Here is a 27,437-nt window from a genome sequence, read left to right as displayed (position 1 = left end):
TTTTACATCCTTGGTAAGATTTATTCCTAAGTATCTTATCTTCTTGGGGGCTACTGTGAATGGTATTGATTTGGTTATTTCCTCTTCGGTGTTCTTTTTGTTGATGTAGAGGAATCCAAGTGATTTTTGTATGTTTATTTTTAACCTGAGACACTTCCAAACTCTTCTATTAGTTTCAGTAGTTTTCTGGAGGATTCCTTAGGGTTTTCTGTGTATATAATCATGTCATCTGCAAATAGTGATAACTTTACTTCTTCCTTGCCAATCCGGATACCTTTTATTTCTTTGTCTAGCCTAACTGCCCTGGCTAGGACTTCCAACACGATGTTGAATAAGAGCAGTGATAAAGGGCATCCTTGTCTGGTTCCCGTTCTCAAGGGAAATGCTTTCAGGTTCTCTCCATTTAGAGTGATATTGGCTGTTGGCTTTGCATAGATGCCCTTTATTATGTTGAGGAATTTTCCTTCAATTCCTATTTTGGTAAGAGTTTTTATCATGAATGGGTGTTGGACTTTGTCAAATGCCTTTTCTGCATCAATTGATAAGATCATGTGGTTTTTATCTTTTGTTTTATTTATGTGATGGATTACATTAATGGTTTTTCTGATATTAAACCAGCCTTGCATACCTGGTATAAATCCCACTTGATCAGGGTGAATTATTTTTTTGATGTGTTGTTGGATTCTATTGGCTAGAATTTTGTTGAGGATTTTTGCATCAATGTTCATGAGGGATATAGGTCTAAAATTTTCTTTTTTTGTAATGTCTTTACCTGGTTTTGGTATCAGGGAGATGGTGGCTTCATAGAATGAGTTGGGTAGTATTCCGTCATTTTCTATGCTTTGGAATACCTTTAGTAGTAGTGGTGTTAACTCTACTCTGAAAGTTTGGTAGAACTCTGCAGTGAAGCCCTCCGGGCCAGGGCTTTTTTTTGTTGGGAGTTTTTTGATTACCGTTTCAATCTCTTTTTTTGTTATGGGTCTATTTAGTTGTTCTACTTCTGAATGTGTTAGTTTAGGTAGGTAGTGTTTTTCCAGGAATTCATCCATTTCTTCTAGGTTTTCAAATTTGTTAGAGTACAATTTTTCATAATAATCTGAAATGATTCTTTTAATTTCATTTGGTTCTGTTGTGATGTGGTCCTTCTCATTTCTTATTTGGGTTATTTGTTTCCTTTCCTGTATTTCTTTAGTCAGTCTAGCCAATGGTTTATCAATTTTGTTAATTTTTTCAAAGAACCAGCTTTTGGCTTTGTTCATTCTTTCAATTGTTTTTCTGTTCTTTAATTCATTTAGTTCAGCTCTAATTTTTATTATTTGTTTTCTTCTGGTGCCTGATGGATTCTTTTGTTGCTCACTTTCTATTTGTTCAAGTTGTAGGGACAGTTCTCTGCTTTTGGCTCTTTCTTCTTTTTGTATGTGTGCATTTATTGATATAAATTGGCCTCTGAGCACTGCTTTTGCTGTGTCCCAGAGGTTTTGATAGGAAGTATTTTCATTCTCGTTGCTTTCTATGAATTTCCTTATTCCCTCCTTGATGTCTTCTATAACCCAGTCTTTTTTCAGGAGGGTGTTGTTCATTTTCCAAGTATTTGATTTCTTTTCCCTAGTTTTTCTGTTATTGATCTCTAGTTTTATTGCCTTGTGGTCTGAGAAGATGCTTTGTAATATTTCGATGTTTTGGACTCTGCAAAGGTTTGTTTTATGACCTAATATGTGGTCTATTCTAGAGAATGTTCCATGTGCGCTAAAAAAAAAAAGTATATTTTGCAGCAGTTGGGTGGAGAGTTCTGTATAAGTCAATGAGGTCAAGTTGGTTGATTGTTGTAATTAGATCTTCCGTGTCTCTGTTGAGCTTCTTACTGGATGTCCCGTCCTTCTCCGAAAGTGGTGTGTTGAAGTCTCCTACTATAATTGTGGAGGTATCTATCTCGCTTTTCAATTCTGTTAAAATTTGATTTATGTATCTTGCAGCCCTGTCATTGGGTGCATAAATATTTAATATGGTTATGTCTTCCTGATCAATTGTCCATTTTATCATTATATAGTGTCCTTCTTTATCTTTTGTGGCGGATTTAAGTCTAAAGTCTATTTTGTCAGAAATTAATATTGCTACTCCTCTTCTTTTTTGCTTATTGTTTGCTTGATATACTTTTTTCCATCCTTTGAGTTTTAGTTTGTTTGTGTCTCTAAGTCTAAGGTGTGTCTCTTGTAGGCAGCATATAGATGGATCGTGTTTCTTTATCCAGTCTGTGACTCTCTGTCTCTTTATTGGTGCATTTAGTCCTTTTACATTCAGGGTAATTATAGATAAATAAGTTTTTAGTGCTGTCATTTTGATGCCTTTTCATGTGTGTTGTTGACAATTTCATTTTTCCACATACTTGTTTGTGCTGAGGCGTTTTTCTTAGTGAATTGTGAGATCCTCATTTTCATAGTGCTTGACTTTATGTTAGTTGAGTCGTTACGTTTTTCTTGGTTTTTATCTTGAGTTATAGAGTTGTTATACCTTTTTGTGGTTACCTTATTATTTACCCCTATTTTTCTAAGTAAAAACCTAACTTGTATTGTTCTATATCGCCTTGTATCACTCTCCATATGGCAGTTCAATGCCTCCTGTATTTAGTCCCTCTTTTTGATTATTGTGATCTTTTACCTATTGACTTCCATGATTCCCTGTTATGTGTATTTTTTTTTAATTAATCTTAATTTGTTTGTTTTTGTGATTTCCCTATTTGAGTTGATATCAGGACGTTCTGTTTTGTGACCTTGTGTTGTGCTGATATCTGATATTATTGGTTCTCTGACCAAACAATATCCTTTAGTATTTCTTGTAGCTTTGGTTTGGTTTTTGCAAATTCTATAAACTTGTGTTTGTCTGTAAATATCTTAATTTCGCCTTCATATTTCAGAGAGAGTTTTGCTGGATATATGATCCTTGGCTGGCAGTTTTTCTCCTTCAGTGTTCTGTATATGTCGTCTCATTCCCTTCTTGCCTGCATGGTTTCTGCTGAGTAGTCAGAACATATTCTTACTGATTCTCCCTTGAAGGAAACCTTTCTTTTCTCCCTGGCTGCTTTTAAAATTTTCTGTTTATCTTTGGTTTTGGTGAGTTTGATGATAGTATGTCTTGGTGTTTTTCTTTTTGGATCAATCTTAAATGGGGTTCGATGAGCATCTTGGATAGATATCCTTTCGTCTTTCATGATGTCAGGGAAGTTTTGTGTCAGGAGTTCTTCAACTATTTTCTCTGTGTTTTCTGTCCCCCCTCCCTGTTCTGGGACTCCAATCACCCACAGGTTATCCTTCTTGATAGAGTCCCACATAATTCTTAGGGTTTCTTCATTTTTTTTAATTCTTTTATCTGATTTTTTTTCAGCTATATTGGTGTCGATTCCCTGGTCCTCCAGATGTCCTAGTCTGCATTCTAATTGCTCGAGTCTGCTCCTCTGACTTCCTAGTGCGTTGTCTAATTCTGTAATTTTATTGTTAATCTTTTGGATTTCTACATGTTGTCTCTCTATGGATTCTTGCAACTTATTAATTTTTCCAGTATGTTCTTGAATAATCTTTTTGAGTTCTTCAACAGTTTTATCAGTGTGTTCCTTGGCTTTTTCTGCAGTTATCCTAGTTTCATTTGTGATATCATTAAGCATTCTGTAAATTAGTTTTTTATATTCTGTATCTGATAATTCCAAGATTGTATCTTCATTTGGGAAAGATTTTGATTCTTTTGTTTGGGGGGTTGGAGAAGCTGTCATGGTCTGCTTCTTTAAGTGGTTTGATATGGATTGTTGTCTCCGAGCCATCACTGGGAAACTAGTTTTTCCAGAAAATCCGCTGCGTCCAGTCCAAATCCCTGCGGGACGGTTCCCTGGCTCGGACGCTGCTCTTTCTGCTCCAAGACCAGTCACTGCCTTCCGGGGACTTCTCCTACCGGCTGCGTCCCACGCCGCCCGTGGAACCGGCTGGTCCCCCTCCCGGGGTTAGTTCAGGGGGGTGGAGCCGCTCTCTGTGCTTGTGCTGTACCTGACTGGTACGCTGGCTCCAGGCTCTGGAAACAATCGCTGCTTCCCCGTATTAGTTCATTCTCCGTCTCTAAATCTGTGTTTGTTGTTCAGGGTTCGTAGATTGTTATGTATGTGATCGATTCACTTGTTTTTCCGTGTCTTTGTTGTAAGAGGGATCCGAGGTAGCGTCTGCCTAGTCCGCCATCTTGGCTCCGCCCCGAGACCTTTCTTTTATCCCTGGCTGCTTTTAAAATTTTCTCTTTATGTTTGGTTTTGGCAAGTTTGATGATAATATGTCTTGGTGTTGTTCTTTTTGGATCAGTCTTAAATGGGGTTTGATGAGCATCTTGGATAGATATCCTTTCATCTTTCATGATGTCAGGGAAGTTTTCTGCCAGCAGATCTTCAACTATTCTCTCTGTGTTTTCTGTTATTCCTCCCTGTTCTGGGACTCCAATCACATGCAAGTTATCCTTCTTGATAGAGTCCCACATGATTCTTAGGGTTTCTTCATTTTTTTTAAATTCTTTTATCTGATTTTTCTTTTCAGCTATATTGGTGTTAATTCCCTGGTCCTCCAGATTTCCCACTCTGCATTCCAATTGCTCGAGTCTGTTCCTCTGACTTCCTATTGTGTTGTCTAATTCTGTAAATTTACTGTTAATCTTTTGGATTTCTGAATGCTGTCTATGGATTCTTGCAACTTATTAATTTTTCCACAATATTCTTGAATAATCTTTTTTAGTTCTTTGACTGCTTTATCAGTGTGTTCCTTGGCTTTTTCTGTAGATTGCCTTATTTCATTTCTGAGGTCATCACTGATGTCTTGAAGCATTCTGTAAATTAGTTTTTTATATTCTGTATCTGTTAATTCCAGGATTGCATCTTCATTTGGGAAAGATTTTGATTGTTTAGTTTGGGAGGTTATAGAAGCAGTCATGGTCTGCTTCTTTATGTGGTTTGATATCGACTGCTGTCTCCGAGCCATCACTAAGATATTATAGTGATTTATTCTATATTTGCTCACTGAGTCTTATCTTGTTTTCTTTCAATATACGTAGATGGGCTACTAGATTGCGCTGTCTTGATTGTTGTAGCCCTTGAGTCACTTATGACCTATTACCAGCTGGTTTGGGCTGTTGCCAGATATATATGCCTGAGTCCATTCACTGTTCTTGAGTTGAATCTGATTTTGGGTCGAGTGTGTGATGCACACTGTCACCTATCCACCTTGAGAAGTAGTGGTGATAGTTTTGTGTACCAGATTCTAGTAGCAGCTGGGGTTCACACTCCGGGGGGGGGCAGGATGCTGACAGGCTTACCCCAAGTGCCAGTGAGGTAGGTGTGTCTCTATTCCTAAAGCACTTTGTTGGATGGGCTCTGCAGTTGTACTTTAGGCCCCCAATGTAAGTACCTCTACATATTGGTAGGTGTCATCCTCCTTAGCCCCCTAAGGCAGGAGGCTAGGTGGTCTGGGGGGAGCTTCAGCCCTCAGTTCCCTGTTGTCGGTCAGTGAGGGCTCTGTTGAATACGCAGAGATATTAGACCTGGGAAACTTGTCTTTCCAGTAAATCTGCTAAAGCAAATGCAGTCAGATCCCTATCAGAAATGCCTTTGCATTATAATAGCCACCTTGTTCCCTGTAGGGATGAAAGCCTGAGACTGTGGATCACATATGTTTGGATGGAGCTGGTTCTGTGTTTTTAGTCCAATTAGGGAAGGATTTTTCGTCCCTGGGTTTTTTGTGGTTGCTTCTTTCAGGTTGGAAGAATGGGTTAGGAAAAACTAAAAAAAGGAAAGGAAAAACCGTGGAGCAGTTCTCCCTCTGGCTCAGGAAATTCCAATGTTAATGAAGCTGCCTGGGAAGGGGAGGGGAGGGTTCAGATAAACAGGAGAGAGTAGCACCCCAGAATATAGACAAAGTTACTTATCTTCCTTGGGATGACTGTTTTATCTGAGATTCCCAAGGGGTGCTTCACCTGTGTGCGCTGGCTGGGTAGAGACTGCCCCTGAGGGTCAGGCCTGCATCCAGTGCTTGCGCTGTCTCAGAAGCCTCGGTCAGTTCCTCCGCTACCAGTCCAAAGCCCAGCGTCAAGGTTCCCCGGCTGGGATGCTGCACTCCCGGCTCCAAAAACAGCTGCTGCCTCCTGGTTACTTCTCCTCTCGCCAGCGGTGTCGCCGCTTCGCCCACGCAGACCAGCTGGGCCCCCTCCCGAGGTCAGTTCAGGGGCGTAGGGCTGCGCCCTGTGTTTGCGCCATCACAGGATGCTGTGCTCAGCTCCCCTGCACCCAGTCCAGAGCCCGGTGCCAAGGTTTCCTGACTGGGACGCTGGCTCCAGGCTCCGAAAATAGTCACTGCTTCCCCGTAGTTGTTCGTTCTCGGTCTCTGTTACTCAGGTCAACTCTTTAAATCTGTTTGTTGGTCAGGGTTCGTAGATTGTCATGTATGTGATCGATTCACTTGTTTTTCTGAGTCTTTGTTGCAAGAGGGATCCGAGGTAGCGTCTACCTAGTCAGCCATCTTGGCCCCCTCCAGGAATAGTATTTTAATGGTCTGAAAAAACTAAACGTCCTATCTCATATCTTTCTTTTAAACAAAGTTGTAGCATGCCAATCTAGGTGAAAGCCATTGCTGTCAAGTGGATTCTGACTCATAGCAATCCTACAGAACAGAGCAGAACTGCCCCATAGGGTTTTCAAGAAGCACTGGTGCATTACAACTATCCACCTTTTAGTTAGCAAACAAACACTTAAAACACTGCACCACCAGGGCTCCAGTCTAGGTGCTAGTGTTCAAAAATATAAATTCCTCAAGCTTTCTGCATATATTACAATTAAATTTCTTCTAAATATTTTTCTTTTTTGCCTTTGATATTTTCAGGTTTGGAACAAAATTGGACACTTATCAAACTAACACGTCAATACACTGTTCAGACAATGGCTTTTGTAAGCTTTTGTGAAATTGACTCAAAATGTGTTTTTGTGCAGAGATAATTATAATTAATGTATTTACTTTAAATGTGACTGAGCAGCTGAAGACTGCCACTTTATTTTGTCTTGTGTACAATGATCTATGCTAATTTTAAAACCATTCTTTTAAAAAATTAAAGACAAAACAAAAACATGAGGAGAAAATCATATAATTTGAATTGTATCTAGTATTATCTCACCATGGTGCATCTTGGCTTTGTGTCATGAAATGTTTACCTCAATTGGTAGCTTCTAAAATACTTTGTAATTTTATAGTTATATTTATGGTTAATTCTACTTAAGAAACTTAAAATCCAACACAGAAGATGCTTTAAAATAAAATCTACAACATCCAATATAAATGCGCTACTACGTGTTGTTTTCAGTTCACATTCAATCCCTGTTTATCAAATCTTGTCTTTTTATATCCTAAAATTAAATAATTATGTAATAACAACAAAACCCCAAAACATACTGAAAAATGCTACTCCTTTCATTGATAGGTAACGTAACTATGGTACTCCTAAGTTCTTTGATTTGACTAAGGAGGAATGAGTCTCCGTAATTATACTAAAAAAACAAAAACCAAACCTGTTGCTGTTGAGTCAATTCCAACTCACAGTAACCCTATATGACAGAGTAGAACTGCCCCATGGGTTTCCAAGGAGCGGCTGGGTCAATTCAAACTGCCAAGCTTTTGGTTAGCAGCCACTCTTAACCACTATGCCACCAGGACTTCAAGTACACTAAAACAGTAGTGAATTCTTAAGGATAATACTCTTACATTAAGTACACAATAGCATTTAGCCGTTACTGTGAATATACAAGGTAAGTATAGAAATTTTATTTGTACTACATTTTTAAAAACAGGAATGTTGTGAGTTATAGAACTCTTTTGCATGCGACTGGGTCAAATATCAAGTTATAAATATTTATAAAAATAATGGAGATTTTGCTGGTCATAAATGAAGGATTAGCGATGCTTCTGGTGGTGGTGGAAAATGGCTGTGACCATTCAGGACTCATGTGTGAGCGCAGGGAAGAAGCTGAAAACTCGCTAAAGAAGAAGAAGATGAAAACGGTAGCCAGGCCCACATCATCTAAGCTGGAAGATGAAGACAAAGACGCTGCTGATGGAAGGTGTTCTGTAAGAAGCTGTGGAATAGAAGAGGATGACTTTTCTTCTGATGATGAAGCAACAGAAACTGACAAGGAGGAGGATGTTGAACCCTGTGACCAAGAAAATGAAAATACTGCCAAATCTAATGTTGGGACAAATACAGGTTGGGCAGATGCCATGGCTAAACTGCTTAACAACAAAGCTCCTGAAAATAAACCCACCATTCTGATAAAAAACAAAGAGCTGGAAAAGGAGAAAGAAAAGTTAAAGCAAGAGAGATTAAAGAAAACAGCTTGGTAAGAATGGGGAGTAGAAAATGATGTGCAGAGTGAAGCCAGATATTGTCAAAGACAAAGAAACAGAGACAAATCTACAGAGAATTGCAATGAGGGGTGTGGTGCAATTATTTAATGCTGTTCAGAAGCATCAAAAGAACTTTGAGGAAAAAGTTAAAGAAGAAAGAGGCTCTATTAGAAAGTGTGCTAGGTTGGTATCAACTGTTTTCTAACAAAAATTTCATCAGTGTTCTTAGAGGAATGGATGGAAAGACAAATGAGAAAAGTTCTACTGGGATGAGCTCTAAAGCCAAAAAGATTGAAGTGAAATCAGAAGAGTCCAGGATGGAATATCCTCTGTGATAATTTCATAATGGGAGCATCTATGAAAGACTGGGACAAGGGAAGTGATAGGTCAGATAACAGCCGGCCAGGATCCCAAAGTGAATCTGACACATGAAGTTATGTAGGAGAGAAAATCTGTAAACATTCTCCTTTTCCTAGAAAAATACTTCTCACTCTGCAAGACGAGGACTTATAAGAATAACATTTATAAGAAAACCAAAAGACTTTCACTTTTATCATCTTTGGTGTTTCCCTTTTTTCACATTAAGCTTTGTTAAAATTATGTTTTCAAACCTTGTATAATTTTTAGCATTGTTCCTCAAAATATTCTGTAAAAGTAAGTATATCTACTACTTAACCAAAATATCAAAAAAAGTTTTTGCCAGTATCATTACAAGTTTACATATTGGTCATGTGTATTGGTGTATTGTTTTAATATCAACAATATTTCTAGAATGGCAGTACCAATTCATAATTAAAGTGAACTCCTTGAAGTTAAAAATAAAGTATTGCTCTTCTACACAATGGGATGTGAGGGCATTTGACCTTAATTCAAACTTTTGGAGTAGACTTTTAAGGACTGTTTCTATATGTCTTATAGAGTTTAGAAGCAGCCATCATGTTTAAATTGAATAATTGATCAGCTTGAATCAGTACAGAGTTATGAACTTGGTAGGTTCTCTGGTAGCTTGTCACTTTTGCTGTTTTAGAGGAAGGTCAATTTCCTAAAGGATGTCAGAGCTAATAAGTCCTCATACACAAAAAATTTAAAAAGTGGAAAAATACCTCCTAATTTTTTTTAAAAAACCTTTGTGTTTATATGAGTGTATAACACTTAAATTCACAAATGTAAAAAGTATGTGCATATAAAGACATCTACTTTATAAATGTCACATATCTCAAAAGTTAGATAAAATACATGAAGAGTGCCTACTCTTCATCTATAAATAGAAGTTTTAAAAATTTCATAAACAAATGAAGAAAGATTTTCTATGTCTAAGAAGTAATACATTTCATGTATGCTTTTATTAGATCAAAATTTATTCCATATAACAAAATAGTCATACTATGTTTCAGTATACACTCTTAAAGAAAACGGGAAAACAAAAGTTAACATACAACTTAGCTAACCATCAATAACAGCAGTTTTTTGACAATATTCGTCCTTAAGGGGAGCAGTAAAGATTTGGTTTCTATACAGCTGAAGCAATTAGACTGATTAAACCATAAAGATGAATAACTTATAAATGAATCCATTACGATTCATGAATTGCATATATCACTTACCCTTTGTCTTAACATTTTTTTAGTATACTGAATTCAAACCTACAGCCTTTATAATTAAGATATAAATTCTTTGCTCTTAATTACTTATGATCAAAACTGTGTTACAAGTCAAATAGTAACTGAGGGAGACTTTGGAAGCATTCCTCCCTAAGAGTTAACAGAATTATTAGAGATAGTTTTTCCTAATTGTTTTAAAAAGAAAAAAAATGATATTCATAATCATTATAAACCACTGAGACCAGATTCCAAACATTTTTCCCCTGAAGAACCTTGTTGTTGTGTGCCATCAAGTCATTTCCAACTTATAGTGATCCTATAGGACAGAGTAGAACTGCCTTGTAGGGTTTCCTAGGCTGAAATTTTTATGGTTGCAGATCACCAGGTCTTTTCTCCTGCAGAGCCACTGGTGAGTTTGAACTGCTGACCTTTTGGTTGGCAGCACTGCACTTAATCCACACACCACCAGGCTTCTCCTTGATGAATAACTTTCTGCAATCAAGACAATGTGTTTTATCTTATTTGGAAATGCTACTGATTGCTACTGACTGATTGGAGTAATGTGTTCAGAAAACACGACAAAGTTCAGAAGTAAAGTGTGCCGTAAGAGATGATCTATTTGTTTAATGGGAGCAGGATAGAAAGAGTGGTGTATTCATGTTGAGGATTTGCTGGCCCTATCTTTATACATTTTCTCTTAATCTCAAAACTGTTTTATAAATTAATTTTCTATCATGGGGGTTCAAATGTACAACACAGACAATGACGAAAATTCCTCTGTAGTAGACAGTTCTAACTAAATTTCAATAAATATGATATTTTATAAAAGATTGTTAGGTATGATACATTTAGAGTTTATCTCTAAAATATCATATAGTGGCTAACTGCATAAAATAAAAAAAAATCCACAGGCTCTATTTGTATGATTGATCCTATAAAAATGCTTGGTTGTATCAAAATGTCATCATAGTGATTTATTCTTAAAATTTCCCCTAGAAAGTCATCAGATTATAACTATCATACAAATTTCCTGTGGCCTGATCGTTCTCTGAGAAATGGCAAATTGTTAAATTATAAAAAACTTTAACATTAATGTGTCTCTTTTAAAAAGCATACTATTTACTTCAAAATCGCTGTTTAAAAATAAATTTCATCATTTGATGGGCCATTTTAAGATAAATTCCAGTGTTAATTTGTTTCTTAACAAATGTCTTTATACTATGAAGATTTATGTTATTGATTAGCATTATTCTATTGCTTCTCCTTTAGAATTAAATATCTTAGAAATAATATTTACATAATAGCATATATATTAGATTTTTACTGTACTTAGGTACAAATATTAGCTATAATAAGAGTACATTTTGTTATTGTGTAGTTTTAACAGTAAAGTTAAGAAATTCATTTTTAGCATAAAGGTGATTAATTTGTTACCACATGACAAACAATCATTGATCACAGGTGTTTTAAAATGTGGATATCAGGATATACAAACATTTAAAGTATTGTCTTATAAATATTATTCTCATCATTATTACACGTTAAACTTAAGCAAAGGTCAAATTCTAGAGTGAATTTGACTATAACACAAAATAAAATCTAAAATGGTGAGTATATTTTTTTCATTATTTTTGGTAAAGAAACTTAAAACATTATAAGAAAGAAATCCAATCTAAAGAGTATCAACTTTTTCTTCTGTATCTAACAGTTGGTCTCTGATTAAGATTGAATTTAAAGACATAAATACTAACAGTTAAGGACTGACAAGGTAACCTATAAAAAATAACTAAGTATTTGGGGCATTATAGCTCCATAATTGTGGCAAAAATTATGTTTTCCTAATAATTGGGAAGCAATCATTAATTTTTATGAAAGTACTTTCCACAGCTTTTAAAATCTGGAATTCAGCAGACTAAAGCAGAAACACTAAACATGCAAGTCACCTAGTATTCTATTAGAGGTAACCAAAAGTCTGCAAACGATGATGCATACATATTGTGCTGCAGAAAGCAGGCCTTCCTAACACAGGATGGTTCACAGTAAGGCTTAAGGTATACAACTGTATTTTTCTTAAAAAGTTCATCACTATTGGAGAGTTATTAGAGTCTGAACATTAATACCATAAAGATGACTGATACATTGAAAAAAGATTAGAAATAGAACATGTACACTATCACAAAATCATTAGCTCTTTTAGGCCTTTTTTCTTAAACAGGTAAACCAAATGTACACAGTCCTACTTCTTTGGGCCCAGGATGCAAGTAGGATTTAAACTGTAACACAGCCATTCATCCACAGTGAAATCAATACTAAATTGCCATCAAAGCAGAATTTCAATTTCAGTCAGAAATGCAACAAATTATGCCACAGGGAATGTCGTTTGCACGACTTTTCTCTCAGATGTTTTCTCAGTGCAGCATTGTGAAGAGTGGCAATGACAATGTTATTATTTCTTTAAAAAAATACAAATTATTTTTATTAAAGATTACAGTAACAGTGCATCCTGATTCTGATAGTTTTCTTTCCATAACTCAAAACAAAAGGCATTTATTGGAATTCGGTGTTTTCAATAATGATTAAACTTTAAACAATGCATTAAGAAACAGGTGGCTGGTGATCTGATGTGTAAGCTGCTCTTTCCTTACTGTATTTTTCAGACCACTTGCGAGTTAGTTCTAGATAAAGACCTGGTTTATGAGGTCGGTAATCCAGGTAGACAGTACTACTTGTTCTTTTGGGAACAGCTTTTTCAATCTGAGTTCCTTCATGCCACTCATTAAAAGAAGTGACAGAAATTAAACTGGGATGGGTCTGAAGGGCAGCACTCAGAGCAGTTTCATAATACTTCCCGTTCACTCGGTTCCGCGTGTTGTGCGCATTCCACGGACGGATGCTAGTGTCGATGTAACCTGGGCCCACGCTTGGGATAAATATTAAGTTGTAGTTATCACAAAAAGCTTTTAGGCTAGCCCAGTTCTGATGTGATGAGCCGTAAGTAAAGCCATTTGTGGCAAAATATGTGTAAATCCCATCAAAACCACTGTGAAGAATTTCAAATTTATGTTTTTCTTCTACTAGAAGTGCAATAAACAATCCATCATAAGGAGAATTGCGAACACTCTGAGACCCTGAGGTGGTTAAGAGATTGGCCCATTTTTCAGGCTTTGTGATATAGGAATCATAGACATAAAACATAGGAAGAGCATTGCCGGTCCTAGACTTGTACCTGTAAAAGGCCGGATGATTCCCGTATCTAAAATACAAACAGATGTAAAAGCAAAATGAATATTCACAACTCACTTCCCATAGACAAAAGCTGTCAATGTTATTGAAAATGAAGGTAATCAGTGCAGTTTAAGCACATTGTTCACCTTCTTTGGGGAATCTGTTTTACATAAGCATAATCATTAAAAATGAGTTTTTAATTACCACATTGGAAAATGAGATACTGGGTACATCGAAACATTACAAACAAATTAGTTATCTCATGCTGAGGTTTATAAATGATGACTAATGCCATAAAAAAGACCATTATTTTCTCCATGAATACATAAACTACTTTTTGTATCAGTAATAAATGTCCCATTATTGCTAACAAGTTTCTTTTTAAAAGTACAGCATCTGTCACAAACTATTATCAGTAAAATCCTTTAATGAAATGAAACTGTATTAATAAATTATTTCCTTGTAATCAGACTAAAGGTAAATAATATAAATTGGGTCCCATGCTATAAAAGCTGCTCACATTTCATACTCTGAAGCTTTGTTTTAAAAGACAAAAGCCAACATTCATAAAATTTAGAGAAATATCATTTTAAAAAATGTCAATATGACAAAAATCATAAAGAGCCTATTTAATATGCAAAACAGTAAACAAACAGCAACCTTTATAACACAAAAGAAACTTACTTGTCTATAATGTATTTGACATTTTCATACATGCTTTGATCATCTCGATTGCTATATGGTTCTATGTGAAATGTGACCTGAAACAAAAACAAAACATAAAATTGCTCAGAGGAAAATTATGTATAATGTAAATTTAAAAACGAAAGTATATCTGATACTTTTTATAAAGTGACTAATTTAATAACCTTAATTTCAAATACATATTGACTAGAGAATTCTAATAGTAATAATATTTATTAAGAATTTCCTCTGCTAAATAGATAACTAAAGATTTTATACTTATTATCTCAGTTAATCTTCACGACAACTCTATAAAGTAGTTACTATTACTATCTCCATTTTCTAAAAGAGGCAATTAAAGCTAAGACAGGTTCAGTAATTTGCCAAGGTCATCCAGGGAGGTGGAGACAATACAAAACAAACAAACAAACCTGCCTTCAAGTTGATTCCAACTCATACATCATAGCAACCATACAGGACAGAGTAGAACTGCCCCATAGTGTTTCCAAGGAGCGCCTGGTGGATTCGAACAGCAGACCCTTTGGTTAGCAGTCATAGCTCTTAACCACTACACCACTAGGGTTTCCTAAGTAATCTGAATTCAGAGCTCAAATACTATACAATACTTCTTCCTATATGCTTATCTTTCGTAAAAAGAAAAAGGCAAAACAAAACATGGTGTAGGAAAATCTGGATTTTTTTTTTTTTAGCGCGTTTACATTTAAATGGAGTCACTAACAAATTTCTTTAAATGACAAGTTCTTCTATATCATTAAAATAACAATTTACAAAAAAAAATGTGCATTTGTACTACAGTAAAACCTGTGAAACCTAGAACCTGTGTAAGGCAGAAACCTGTCAGTCAAGGAATATCAAATGTTTTCCACTAATAGATAGAGAGCAATAGAAAAACAGTAAGACTGCACCCTGTCAGAGGCAGAAAACTTGTGAGATCCGGACAAACAAGGCAGTCCCATCGAGTTCCAGCTCCCACAGGTTTCACTGTATAACCAAAAAAGCCTATAACAAATACATAGAAAAAATAATTTCCAATACTATTATAAAGTACAATCATTTTCAAAATGCTTAAGTTACTGATATAATGGTTCTACTATAATAGTAGAAAACAGAATAAAAAATATTTTTAAAAAACTGTGCATAGATTTTTTAACTACAAAAAGTTTAGTTATACATACATCAAGTAAAATTATTTATGGTTACTAAAACTATTTGGTATGACTAATATAGATAGTGCGGACAAAAATTTTCTTAAGTGACAATCTCTTTAATATTTGTAAGAATATAAGGATTTTCACTCTTATTCCTACTTTTACTGACTTATCAACGGCAAACAAAAATATTTATGACAATCTAATAAACTTATTAAAACTGTTTCAATTTTAGGTTTCAGGACTCTAGGAAATACTTACGGAACTAGAGAATTTTATGTCATTGCAACATAAAATGATTTTGTTTTCAATTACCCATCTAAGTAAAATGTATTTTACATGAATCAGTTCTACTAGTTTTCAAAGAATGAGCTTTAAAGTCAGGTGCCATTTAGTGAAAATATCATTGTCTACTTTCAATAAAATGAGATTATGGTAATATTACACACAGGAAGTTTTTGTCAGTAAGAAAGTAAGGTCAAATTCATTTCTGCAGTATATTATTAGCATTGTCAGGGTGGTTAAATTTTTCAGTAGCTCTGGTATTTGCTTTTTAACTTCAAATGAAAGAAAGATTGGCAAGGGTATAGCTATTTTCATTCTCTTATATAATGGGAGGTTGGGTTATTCCTTCTGATGCAACACTGTATTTCCTGTTTCCATTTTATATGTAAAGGATACCATATTTAGAAAATATTCTATTTTAAGTGAAATTTGCTTTTAAAGCTCGAAATTATAAATGGCATGCTGCTTTTGTAAAGTGAAGGTCAATACATTTGCAGTAAATGCAAAAAGCCGTTATTGATAAGTATACAATTTTCCATTTTTCCTCAGATATTTCTAACTTAATTGTACTAAAATTACTTTGAAGATTTAATCAACCTTGTGCTTTTTCTCTTGCTTTTGAAAAATCTATTACATCAATATTAAAATAATTTTAAAAATGAGGATAGTATACATAAAATTAAACATTGTATTATTTTTAGATTAGTGAATGAGTTATCAACAGTCTGCCATTTCATGCCTATAGTGCTACCCTTTCCAGTCTCTTTTCTACACTGAAGCCAAAGTGAAAGTTTTTGCTTATCATGTGTTTCTCTTTCTCCAACACCCCCACTCCGCACCTTCACCCCTGCATATGTTCCAGCCTGCCACAACAAGAATGAAGTAGGACATTTTTACCTATGGGGTGCCATAATTCTATGTACTATTCTCTTCGCACGATTACTTGCTTTAGTCTCTGACCTCCAGCAGATTGCAAGGTCCCTCAAGGGCAGACAATATATAGCACATTTGCGAATTCAACATTTTTGAAGGTGTACAATTTATTGATATTAATTACATCAATCACATTGTGCAACAACTACCCATAATCTTTGCCAACTTTTGTATCACCATAAACACTCACTGCTTCCTAAACAGCTCCCCCATTCCCTCTCCCTCCCAACCCTGGTAGTCATTGATAAACTTTGGTTGCTATATATTTGCTTATTCCTGTTATTTCACATAAGTGAGATCATACAATATTTGTCCCCATTTCAGCAAGCATGAGGTTTTCCAGGTTCATTCACACTGTAGCATGGACTGGAACTTCATTTTTTCTTACAGCTGAATAATACTCCATTGTATGTATATAAGCAGTGCTCAGGTTACGAATGTGCAACTTATGTGCAAATTATGTACAACTTGTAGTTATGAACAAATCCCTGTAAAGCCTATCATATTTAAAATTCGAGGTACACACTTTTTTAGGTACTACTTTGCCAAGTGCATCAAAATATTATTATTATTTTAAAGATGTTTTAGTGTATCTGGAAGTGTGCCTTTATTGTTTTGTATGCAAAGAAAGGTACACTATATGCTATATACTAAGACAAACATTTGACTAACTGATATTAGATATGAACCATACCTAACTGTTCTGACATTCAACTTAAAGACAGGTTTAGGAATGGAACTCCTTCGTAATCTGGGGTTTGCCTGTATACCACATTTTGCTTATGCGTTCATCTGTTGATGGACACTTGTTTTCACCTTTTCGCTACTCTAAACAGTGCTGCAATGAGCATTGGTGTACATGTGTCTCTTCACGTTGCTACTTTCAGATCTTGTGGAGATACCTAGGAGTGGAATTGCAGGGTCATATGGTAGTGCTAGTGAAGCCCTGGTGGCGTAGAGGTTAAATGCTCAGCTGCTGATCAAAAGGCTGGCAGTTCAAACCTACCAGCCACTCGGCAGGAAAAAGATGTGGCAGTTTGCTTCTGTAAAGACTTACACTCCTGGAAACCCTATGGGGCATTTCTACCCTGTCCTATAGGGTCACTATGAGTTGGAATAGACTCCTCAACAACCAGCTTGAATGGTAGCTCTATGTTTAACTTTTTGAGGAACCACCAAACTGTTTTCCACAGTGGCTGTACCCTGCATTCTCATCAGCAATAGATAAAGGTTCCAATTTCTCCATATTCTCCCCAATATTTTTAATTTTCCTTTTTTTTTTTTTTAAATCTCAGCCATCCTAGTGGAAATGAAGTGATATCTCATTGTGGTTTTGATTTGCATCTCTCTAATGGCTAATGGGAGCCCTGGTATTACAGTGGTTAAGAACTTGGCTGCTAACCAAAAGGTCAGCAGTTCAAATTCACCAGCCCCTCGTTGGAAACTCTAGGTGCAGTTCTACCCTGTCCTATAGGGTCGCTATGAGTAGGAATTGACTAGACGGCAATGGGCTATTGCTAATGATGTTGAGCATTTTTTCATGTGCTTATTGACCATTTAAATACCCTCTTTGGTGAAAGGTCTGTTCAAGTTCTTTGCCTGTTTTTTTTTTTTTTTCCTATTGTACCTTATTCTTCTTAAAACTTCCAGCATCTGGAATAGTGCCTGATACACAGCAGACACTGAATGAGTGAATGGATGAATGAATAAATGAAAAAATGAATGATTTCTATGCAAACTTGAGTAACGGTCAAATATAACTTTAGGTCAGCCACTTATACCTCATTTTTGTAAGATTCACCAGGTTTTTACCACAAATTCATACTATTCATTTTGGAGCATGAAGGGGAAAAGGAGAAGTCACAGAAAGTATATGTTTCACATGGAGATGAAAAGTCATTAAAAAAAGAGAACAATGGATATACTACATGCAATAGCTGTACTTGGTCTAAAATCTACTGCAGCCTGAGAAGCAGACATAAAGACGACTCTAGGGCCATAGGCCAATTAAATAATGTATGGTAATAAACCACCAGTATGATTTGTGATATGCATAAGGTAGAAATAAAACCTTTGCTACTTTTAAGGAACATACTAAATTTATTGACCTGTAAGAAAACCACCAGTGAATGAATGGGTTCTTTCCCCTACAATCTTGAGCAAAGGCAAAGAATCTTGGATCTGCCTGACTCTTTTACCTAGATGGATGTTTTGATCCAGTTAGGTTTTAATACAACGATGCTGCATAACAAACAATTCCACATCTCAGTTGCTTTAAAGAAAAAACATTAGTTTCTTGCACATAGGTCTGTGGACTGGCTGTGATGACAGGTACGGTCTTATTACATTATTAAGCAATATTATCGTATTCATATATCAGATAAAAAAACTGAGGCAAAAGAGGGTAAGTCATTTGTCCAAGGTGATACAGCTGGTAAGAGGTAGGGCAGAAATTCCCACAAAGGTATTCTTAGTTCACCATTTGGCTACATTGTCCTTATAAACTATCTTTTAATTCAGCTCAAAGGGCATATGATTGACTTGGTTTAATGAAGTGATCTGAAACAATATGCCAGTAGGAGAAAACTAAAACAAAATGTTATCTATGATAGGCACTTCTCAATACTGAGGAAGAAATAGAGAAAAAAAAGTAGGAAATAAAAGAAGGGCAATTTATGAGGGTACATACAATAGTCCAGGAACTATAGGTACATTTTCTTATTTAACCTTTATAAAAACTTTGTGCTACCAAACTTTATGGATTGATTTGTGTCCCCCAAAAATGCGTGTCAACTTGGCTAGGCCATGATTCCCACTATTGTGTGACTACCTACCACTTTGTCATCTGATGTGATTTTCCTATGTTTTATAAATCCTACCTCTATGACATTAATGAGGCAGGTTTAGAGGCAGTTATGTTAATGAGGCAGGACTCAATCTACAAGACTGAATTGTGTCTTGAGTCACTCTCTTTTGAGATATAAAAGAGAAAAGGGAACAGAAAGGAGAGGGACCTCATGTCACCTAGAATGAAGAACTAGGAGGGGAACGTGTCCTTTGGACCTGGGGTCTATGTCCTGAGAAGCTCCTAGACCAGGGTAAGATTATTGACAAGGACCTTCCCCCAGAGCTGACAGAGAGGGAAAGTTTTTGCCTGGAGCTGGCACCCTTAATTCAGACTTCTAGCTTCCTAGGCTGTGGAGAGAATACAGTTCTCTTTGTTAAAGACATCTAATTGTAGTACTTCTGTTGGAACAGTAAAGACAACTAAGACAACACCATCATGATGATGAAAATTTTAGTGACAAGGAAACTAAGGTGAGAGAGGTTAAGAAATTTTCCCACATATCCTTTATAACTGGTTAAGTGTGGAAGTTATGATTCAAACTCAGTTCTGGAGGACTGTAAAGGATTAGAACTGCATATGCGACTGCATTATTTAAAGTCTCTATTTCCTCTTCTACTTCCCTCCACCCCCACTTACACAATAAGCTTTCAAGTTAACACAGGACTTAAATGAATGCAGCAATATCTACTGGATATAGATGAAAAATTAACAGAAAATACCTTTGGACTAGACATCTAAATATAAATTAGATCCCTACAGAGAATAATACTTTTTTTTCAAATCACCAGGTATCACTTAGAAAATCTGCAATATATTAGGCAACTGAGAAAACTTTAATAACTTCCAAAAAAAAAAAAAAAAAAAAAACTTAGTCCACATTTGCTAACCATAATACAATAAAGGGCAAAACAAGCAATTAAAGTGACAAATTTTTTTGTTATTGCTGTCTATGATTTTAAAAACATTCTCTTAAATGACTCTTGGTTGAAGTTAAGTCAAAATTGTAATTATAAAATATTTAGTGACTAATACTAGTTAAGACATTATATAACCAAAACTAATGAGCTGTGACCAAAGCTTAACAATGAGACAAATTCACATCACATAAAAACCCTCTATTCCTAAACAACAACAAAAAAAGGAAAACATTTTCAGTTTAAGAAGTGGAAAGTGAAAAGTAAAACAAATCCATGCAAAGAATGAGAAACAAATTAATAATGATTAAAGTAGAATTAATACTTTAGAGCCATTAGATTATTTTAAAAAAATAACAAAAAACCAAAACCAAGCCAGTTGCTGTCGAGTCGATTCTGACTCAAAGCAACTCTAAAGGACAGAGTAGAAGTGCCCCTTGGGTTTTCAAGGAGCACCTGGTGGATTTGAACCGCCAGCCTCATGGTTAGCAGCTATAGCTCTTAACCACTGCCACCAGGGCTTCCATTAAAAAAAAAAAAAGAACTGATAAATCGAAGGGCTTTTTGGGGGGAGGGGTTAAGCAAGTTAATTATAATCAAATAGGAGAAAAAGGGCAGATAATTTCCTTTGAAGACTGGCAAGCAAAACGAGATGTTATTAATAAACACACTTTACTTTTAGGATTTCAGACATGGTGAGCTAAGCAAGTCCATTATAAAAACCCATTGCCAGGGGAGTTGATTCCAACTCATAGCAGTTCTATAGGACAGAATAGAACTGTCCCATATGGTTTCCAAGGAATGGCTGGTGGATTCGAACTGCCAACCTTTTGATTAGCAGCCGAGCTCTTAACCACTGCTCCACCAAGGCTCCATGTCCTTTATAAACCAAAAAAAACCAAACCCGTTGCTGTCCAGTCTGTTTCGACTCATAGTGACCCTATAGAACAGAGTAGAACTGCTCCACGGGGCTTCTGAGAAGCTGCTAGTGGATTCCAAGTGCCAACCTTTTGGTTAACAGCCAAGCTCTTAACCACTTCATCAGCAGGGCTCCATGTCCACTACAGGCCCCAGTTTATCAGCACCAAACTCACAATATTTTTATTCATATTTTGTTACTGTATTCCCTTGGAATTTTAAATAGAGCAAGTTATTGCCGTCACTTAAACATATTAACTTTTCATTATATTAGCAAGCAAAAGGAAAGTTTTCCATTCCTTATAAAAACAGGATATGCTACATTTTATGAGGAGCACTGGTGGTGTAGTGGTTAAGAGCTATGGCTGCTAACCAAAAAGTCAGCAGTCAGAATCCACAAGCTGCTACCTGGAAACCCAATGCGGCAGTTCTACTCTGTCCTATAGGATCGCTTCGAATCGGAATTGACTTGATAGCTACAGGTGTTTATAATGGACATGTTTACTTGACCGTATCTAAAATATTAAATGTAAAGTTACATTTTATGTAATTATAAAAAATAACTGCTCGACAATATCAGGAAAAAGAAAATCACAGAAAAAATTCAATAAATAAAACCATCTTATGGTTTCATCCTGTTATTTTTATATTTGAAGGAAAAGCCAATATGATTGACTAATCCAAGATTTCAGAGTTATTCAGCTGAGACAAGGACTCCAGTCTCATGGTTCCTGGTCTATTCTTTGTACTATACAAAGTCCCTACCCTGACATACGGCCAAGAAATTGATCTAAAATTTTTGGAAAACATTAGTATACCAGGTTCCAATTCTTTTTCAACACAATATATATAGAACCCGAGACACAGTGAGATCCAGTATGTTGACATTTCCATAGAAAATTAGCAGCTGAGATCTTTGCCATGCAACCACCGCTGCTAGTCCCATGCTCCTTCTATAGAAAAGCTTTGAACAAAGGAAAAATCACCCTAGGCTCATGTTCCAGAACATTTTACCTTTAAAAACCTCCAGAAAGTACTAACATAGTCAATTTTCTTGGCTTGTGAAGGCCTCCTTAAACTCCTACCTCCCAGAATTATATTAGGGCCTAGACAGAAGAGTCACCTTTGGACCTGTTCTGTGGAAGACAAGTCTCATCACTTACCCAGTCTGGCCTGGTGCCAGAACCTGCAGGCCTGCCCTTTTGCAGATTTTAAATGCCAATGACAGTGCACTGAATCTCACTAGGGGACACAGCAGAAGCAGGTTTGAGAGATACTGCGTTAAGGGTTCAGGGTTGTAAAGCAGAAACACAAGAGACTTTACGACAGGAATAAAAAATGCTTGCTGATTTAGCTATTCCTCTCTAAGTTCCATTTCTATTACCTAGGAACTACTGGATCCTTGAGTTGCAAAGGAAAATTAAAACAAAACTAGTTTTTCATATTTTTATTTGGATCTGAAACATTTCAATAGTGATCTACATTATCTCTTACAGAGTTCACTTACCAGTACTGGACAAACCAGACTATCATCCATGAGGATACATACATAAAACAGCAAGAAGCTGCTAAGCAAATAAAAGGCTAAGTGATTTTTAAAATAGCGGCAGCAATCTGAGAACTTAGGGTAAATGGTCCCTACTTAAAAAACACTCTAATTCAGATTTCCATTAAGATTTGCAAACACATTGCCTCGAAAAACAAGAATAAACTCGAAGAAAAATGAACACTTGGAGAATAAATAAGAGGTATTAGACATGAAACTATGTTTGCTCAAAGACATGGAACAGCAGAGAGGATAATTAAAAAAAAAGAATCTTGTATCATGAAGACAAGCTCTCAAATATTTTCTTAATGCCTGATCCCAAATGATTCTTGATTTATATACTAGATTCCCATACATGGTGGCTTTTTTCTGGACTCTGTTTCAGTGATCTCATTCTCTATACTAGTGCTAATACCACATTCTTAATTTCTGTCATTTTGTAGTAAATTTTGGTATCTAGGAAGACAAGTTTCTCCTGCATTAATAAACATAGTAAAGAAATCCTTACTGTAAACATATTTATAAGCTTTGGAATTACTGTAAACATATTTATAAGCTTTGGAATTAGCCTGTTGAATTCTATATTAAAATTCTCACTGGGAATTTAAACTGGGATAACATTGAATTTACAAATATATTAAATAAAATAAATACATACAATTGAGAGAATGGCCATTTTTGCAATATTAAATCTTCCCAACAAATTCATGTTTCCCATCAAATTCATGTTTCATATCCTAGAGATTTCTTCATATGTCTATTGCCATTTTTTCATTATTTTTTATGATATTTTATGATAAGATATATGAATTCTATTACTTTGCATAGGAATTTTTTTGGTCTCAGCTACCTTACTGAACTAAAATTCTTCTGATAGTTTCAAATAATTTTTATGGGTTTTCTAGATAGCTACCTGTCTTAGTTATTTAGTACTGCTATAACAGAAATAGCACAAGTGAGTGGCTTTAGCAAAGGGAAATTTATTCTCTCACAGTTTAGGAGATTAGAAGTCCAAATTCAGGATGCCAGCTCTGGGGGAAGGCTTTCTCTCTCTATCGGCTCTGTGGGAGGTTCTCGTCATCAATCTTCCCCTGGTCTAGGAGCTTCTCAGTGCAGGGACCACGGATCCAAAGGATGCACTCTGCTCCTGGTACTTCTTTCTTGGTGATATGCGGTCCCTATCCTCTCTGCTTGCTTCTCTTCTTTGTATCTCAAAAGACATTGACTCAAAATACAACCTACTCCTGTAAATTACAACCCGCCTCATTAACATAACTGCCTCTAATCCTGCCTCATTAACATCACAGAGATTAGGATTTAGAACACATAGGATAAAAAAAAAAGATCACAAAATGGAGGACAACCACACAATTTTAGGAATCGGCCTATCCAAGCTGACAGACATTTTTGGGGAACACAATTCAATCTATAACATTACCATTTACAAAGAATCATAATTTTATTAGAACTTTTTCTTTTTGTCTCTTTCAGTCAAACTGCTTTGCTTAGAATCTCCATATCGTTACTAAGTAATACTGACAACAGATGACATTCTTGTTTTGTTCTTGATTTAATGGGCATGATAATACTGTTTCTCCATTAAGTATGATAATTAATATAGGTTTCTAAACCACATCTTTAAGGTATGAAATTAAAGAACTATCCTATTCTTCAGTTATTAAGAGTTTTATTGTAATGGTTTTTTGTTTCTCAAATTTTCAGTACCCAATAAGGTAATCACCTTTAAATAATCAATTAAGTTTTATTTACTATACATTTAGACAGTGCTTACTATTTCCATTTTGAAGATGAGGAAACTGAGGTGCAGAGTTACTTACACAGCTGGTAAGTGTTTGTGCCAGAATTTGAATACAGGAAATTTGGGTTCAGATTTCATATTCTTGGAACCATTCTTAGAGCCCTGCTAATAAACACTTCTTATTGAAGTTTCTTTACAAATTTTCTATGTTTTCATTAGTGATATCTGTCTTTAAGTTTCATTATTGCGCTCTCCTTGTTTAGCTTTACAGTCAGGATTGTGCTATCATTATGGAATAAATTCAAAAGTTTTCTGTGGTAGCTGGTTTCCGAGATGACTCAGATTATCCCTACCTATTGGCATTTGCACCCCTGGCAATTCCTTCTTGTACTATAACTTCCTAAAACAGCTGGCTTATTAGAACTGGGTAGAAGTGATAGTATGTCATTTTAAAGACGGGTCAAAAAAAGACCGCAGCTTCTATGTGGGATTTTTCTTTTGGATCATTCACTCCGGCAAACCTATATGGCTTATGCTGAGGAGACTCAGGCATCCCTGTAGAGATGCCCACGTGGTGAAGAACTGAAACCTTGAGATACCCACGTGGTGAAGAACTGAAACCTTGAGATACCCACGTGGTGAAGAACTGAAACCCCGAGTCCAACAGCTGCAAGAAGCTGAGAGGCCTGTCAACAGCCACATGAGAGAGCTTGGAAGTGGATCATGCACCTTCTGATGACTGTGCCACCAACTGACAGCTCCAGAGCAACATGATGAGAGATGCTGAAACTGACCCACCCAACTAAGCCTCTCCTAAACTCCTAACCCTTAGAATCTGTGTGAGATAATAAACATTGGCTGTTTTAAGCTGCCAAGTTGGGGGTAATTTGTCATGTAGCAACAGATAACAAGTGCCCTTTGCACTATATATCAATAGCACAAGAATCAACTGTTCATGGAAGGTTGAAGCGAGCTGACAGGTAAAACCTGGCACTTCAGGAAGATAAATATTTAACTACTTTTTTTTTTTCTTCTAAGATAGACAATTCAGATTTTTCAACCTCTTCTTGTATAAAAAATTTCCAAGTTTTTCATGTATTCTCCCCCCCACCAAAATTGCCCATTTCTTATGTTTTCAATGGTTAATATAAAGTCTTAAATTGTCTTCTGTCCCTACGGGTAGATTCCCTTTTCATTTTTGCTATTTTATATATATACATATATATATTTGTCTTGTCAGTGATTTGTGTATTTTGCTCTTCTTACAAAAGGGGGTAAATTCATGATTAATTTATCCAGGCTACTGATTTGTAGTCTATTTAATTAACTATAAAAACTTAAAGTCAGATGGTTAACACTTATCTTAGTACCTCTTTGATGTTTTTAGTAGATCTTTGATATCTACCTCATTTAGACATAAAAATATTCAAGAGTTTCTGTTTTATCTTCAAAAAACAACATTCAATCCTCCTTCTTTACTGAAGTAAATAATAAATAGATTAATGTAAAATATGGTTAGAAAAAGAGTAATCTAGACAAGGTTTGGAGCTCATATTAAATTCTAGAAATTTCCTTTATGAAATATAGTATCATTAAAAAAATTCCAAGTAATTATTTTCATAGCCAAGTCATTGTTTTTACATCAAGCTTTTAATTAAATTGAGTACTTCAAAATTTTTCATTAGTATTTTCTTGTATGAAAGAATTAACTTATATATAGCATGAAAATAAAATAAAATACCTTCAGGTTATATTTATGAGCTTTATCCAAAATAGTCGGTACCAAATCATCAGTAGGTTCTCCATTCTCATCCTTTGAATCAGGTGGGTACCAAGACAGGGCAAGCACACCTAATAGAAAAGATCATTTAAAAAAAAAAAAAAAGAAGATAGGAATAGGCATTACTGTGGATATTCTAGAAAAGGTATAATAAGTACCAAATAAAAAAAAACCAAATAGTTAACAATAAAAAAGATAAAAAGAGGTTGTTTTCTTACCTTATTCACAGACTACCTACAGGGATTTCATTACTTCGTACAGTCAATATTTATGAACTCTTTATTAGGCATCAGTATCTTTTAATAAAAAAATTCAAAATAAGTAAAGAACTACAGTTCCTCCGTGCAGTATGTACTTACAGTTTTTCACTGAATAAATTAAAAAATAAGTGTCAGAAATATAAGCCTCCATGAAAATTACTATCTAGAGAGGGAATATTTGAGGACAACTAATTCATAGTCCTATATGTATTAATGAAATTACATTTATAGATGAAACAACAATGAAAACACCAGGTACAGATGGTTTCACTGGAGACTTACATCAAACATGTAAGAAGGAAATAATAACAACACAATCTCTTACAGGAAGTAAAAGAGAGAATATGTCTCAATTTTATGTAATCATAATACTCTAAAAACTAACCAAAGCTATTCCAAGAAAATAAAACTACAGATCAGTACCCCTCATGAACAAGGTCATAGAAATTGTTTCAAAATATTGGCAAATAGAACTGAGTAATGCATAAAGAGGAAAATAAATCATGATCAGGTGGGGCTTATTCAACATTTGAAAAATCAACGAGTTACCGTAACAGCAGCTGAAAAAGCAGGAAAAAACAACACACTGCCTGGAGACAAAGCAATCAATAGAACTAAATTCAGGCATCTGTAGCAATATTACAGCTGTATGGAACTACCACCAATCAACAATTATGGAAATAAATGTAATAGAAATCCTGTTATTCTAAAAAGAAAAAAAAAAGTAAAGACATGTCAGCAGTTAATAAGTATATTTAAACTTCAAAACTCTGATCCATCATACTGTAACTTCTACTACTTCTGCTACTATTATGTACAAATTTTAAAAGACACTGAGAAACAAAAATTGTGACCTTAGGGACACAGAAATTTTCTAATTTCAAAAAACATTCTAATGTTGATATCCATCCAGAGCTTCTGAAATACCAATGTCAAAAACAAGGAAAAGACTACAGAATGTAACATACTCATTTTAATGTACCCAGAATCTAGCATAATTTTGGGACATGGTAGAAACTCAATACTCAGTGTTAAAATGAAGGAAGAGAAGATAATACTTTGCTATATATTTGCAATGAAGAAGTTGTTGGTCTTGCAAAATTCTATCATTCG

General features: G+C 35.4%; 1 protein-coding gene and 1 pseudogene across 2 annotated transcripts in view; one reads left to right on the top strand and one right to left on the bottom strand.

Annotated features, from left to right (window-relative positions):
- The first annotated feature begins 7,980 nt into the window (after nt 1-7,980).
- Nucleotides 7,981-8,903, top strand: LOC126083734 (RRP15-like protein; annotated as a pseudogene).
- An 839-nt stretch (nt 8,904-9,742) lies between these two features.
- The window catches only part of MANEA (mannosidase endo-alpha), a 39,675-nt gene continuing 21,980 nt past the window's right edge, over nt 9,743-27,437 (bottom strand). For both annotated transcript variants that reach the window (XM_049897507.1, XM_049897508.1), the window contains exons 3-5: nt 26,026-26,135; nt 13,913-13,989; nt 9,743-13,256 (exon numbers count right to left, since the gene is read on the bottom strand). In XM_049897507.1, coding sequence (XP_049753464.1) covers nt 12,599-13,256; nt 13,913-13,989; nt 26,026-26,135 — 845 coding nt within the window. In that variant the 3' untranslated portion in view covers nt 9,743-12,598. The remainder of the gene's footprint in view (nt 13,257-13,912; nt 13,990-26,025; nt 26,136-27,437) is intronic.

The sequence above is a fragment of the Elephas maximus genome, chromosome 1 (assembly GCF_024166365.1).
Source record: "Elephas maximus indicus isolate mEleMax1 chromosome 1, mEleMax1 primary haplotype, whole genome shotgun sequence".
NCBI classification, from domain to species: Eukaryota; Metazoa; Chordata; class Mammalia; order Proboscidea; family Elephantidae; genus Elephas; species Elephas maximus.
The sequence above is the reverse complement of the archived record's forward strand: the minus strand, read 5'-3'. Positions and strand labels throughout refer to the sequence as shown.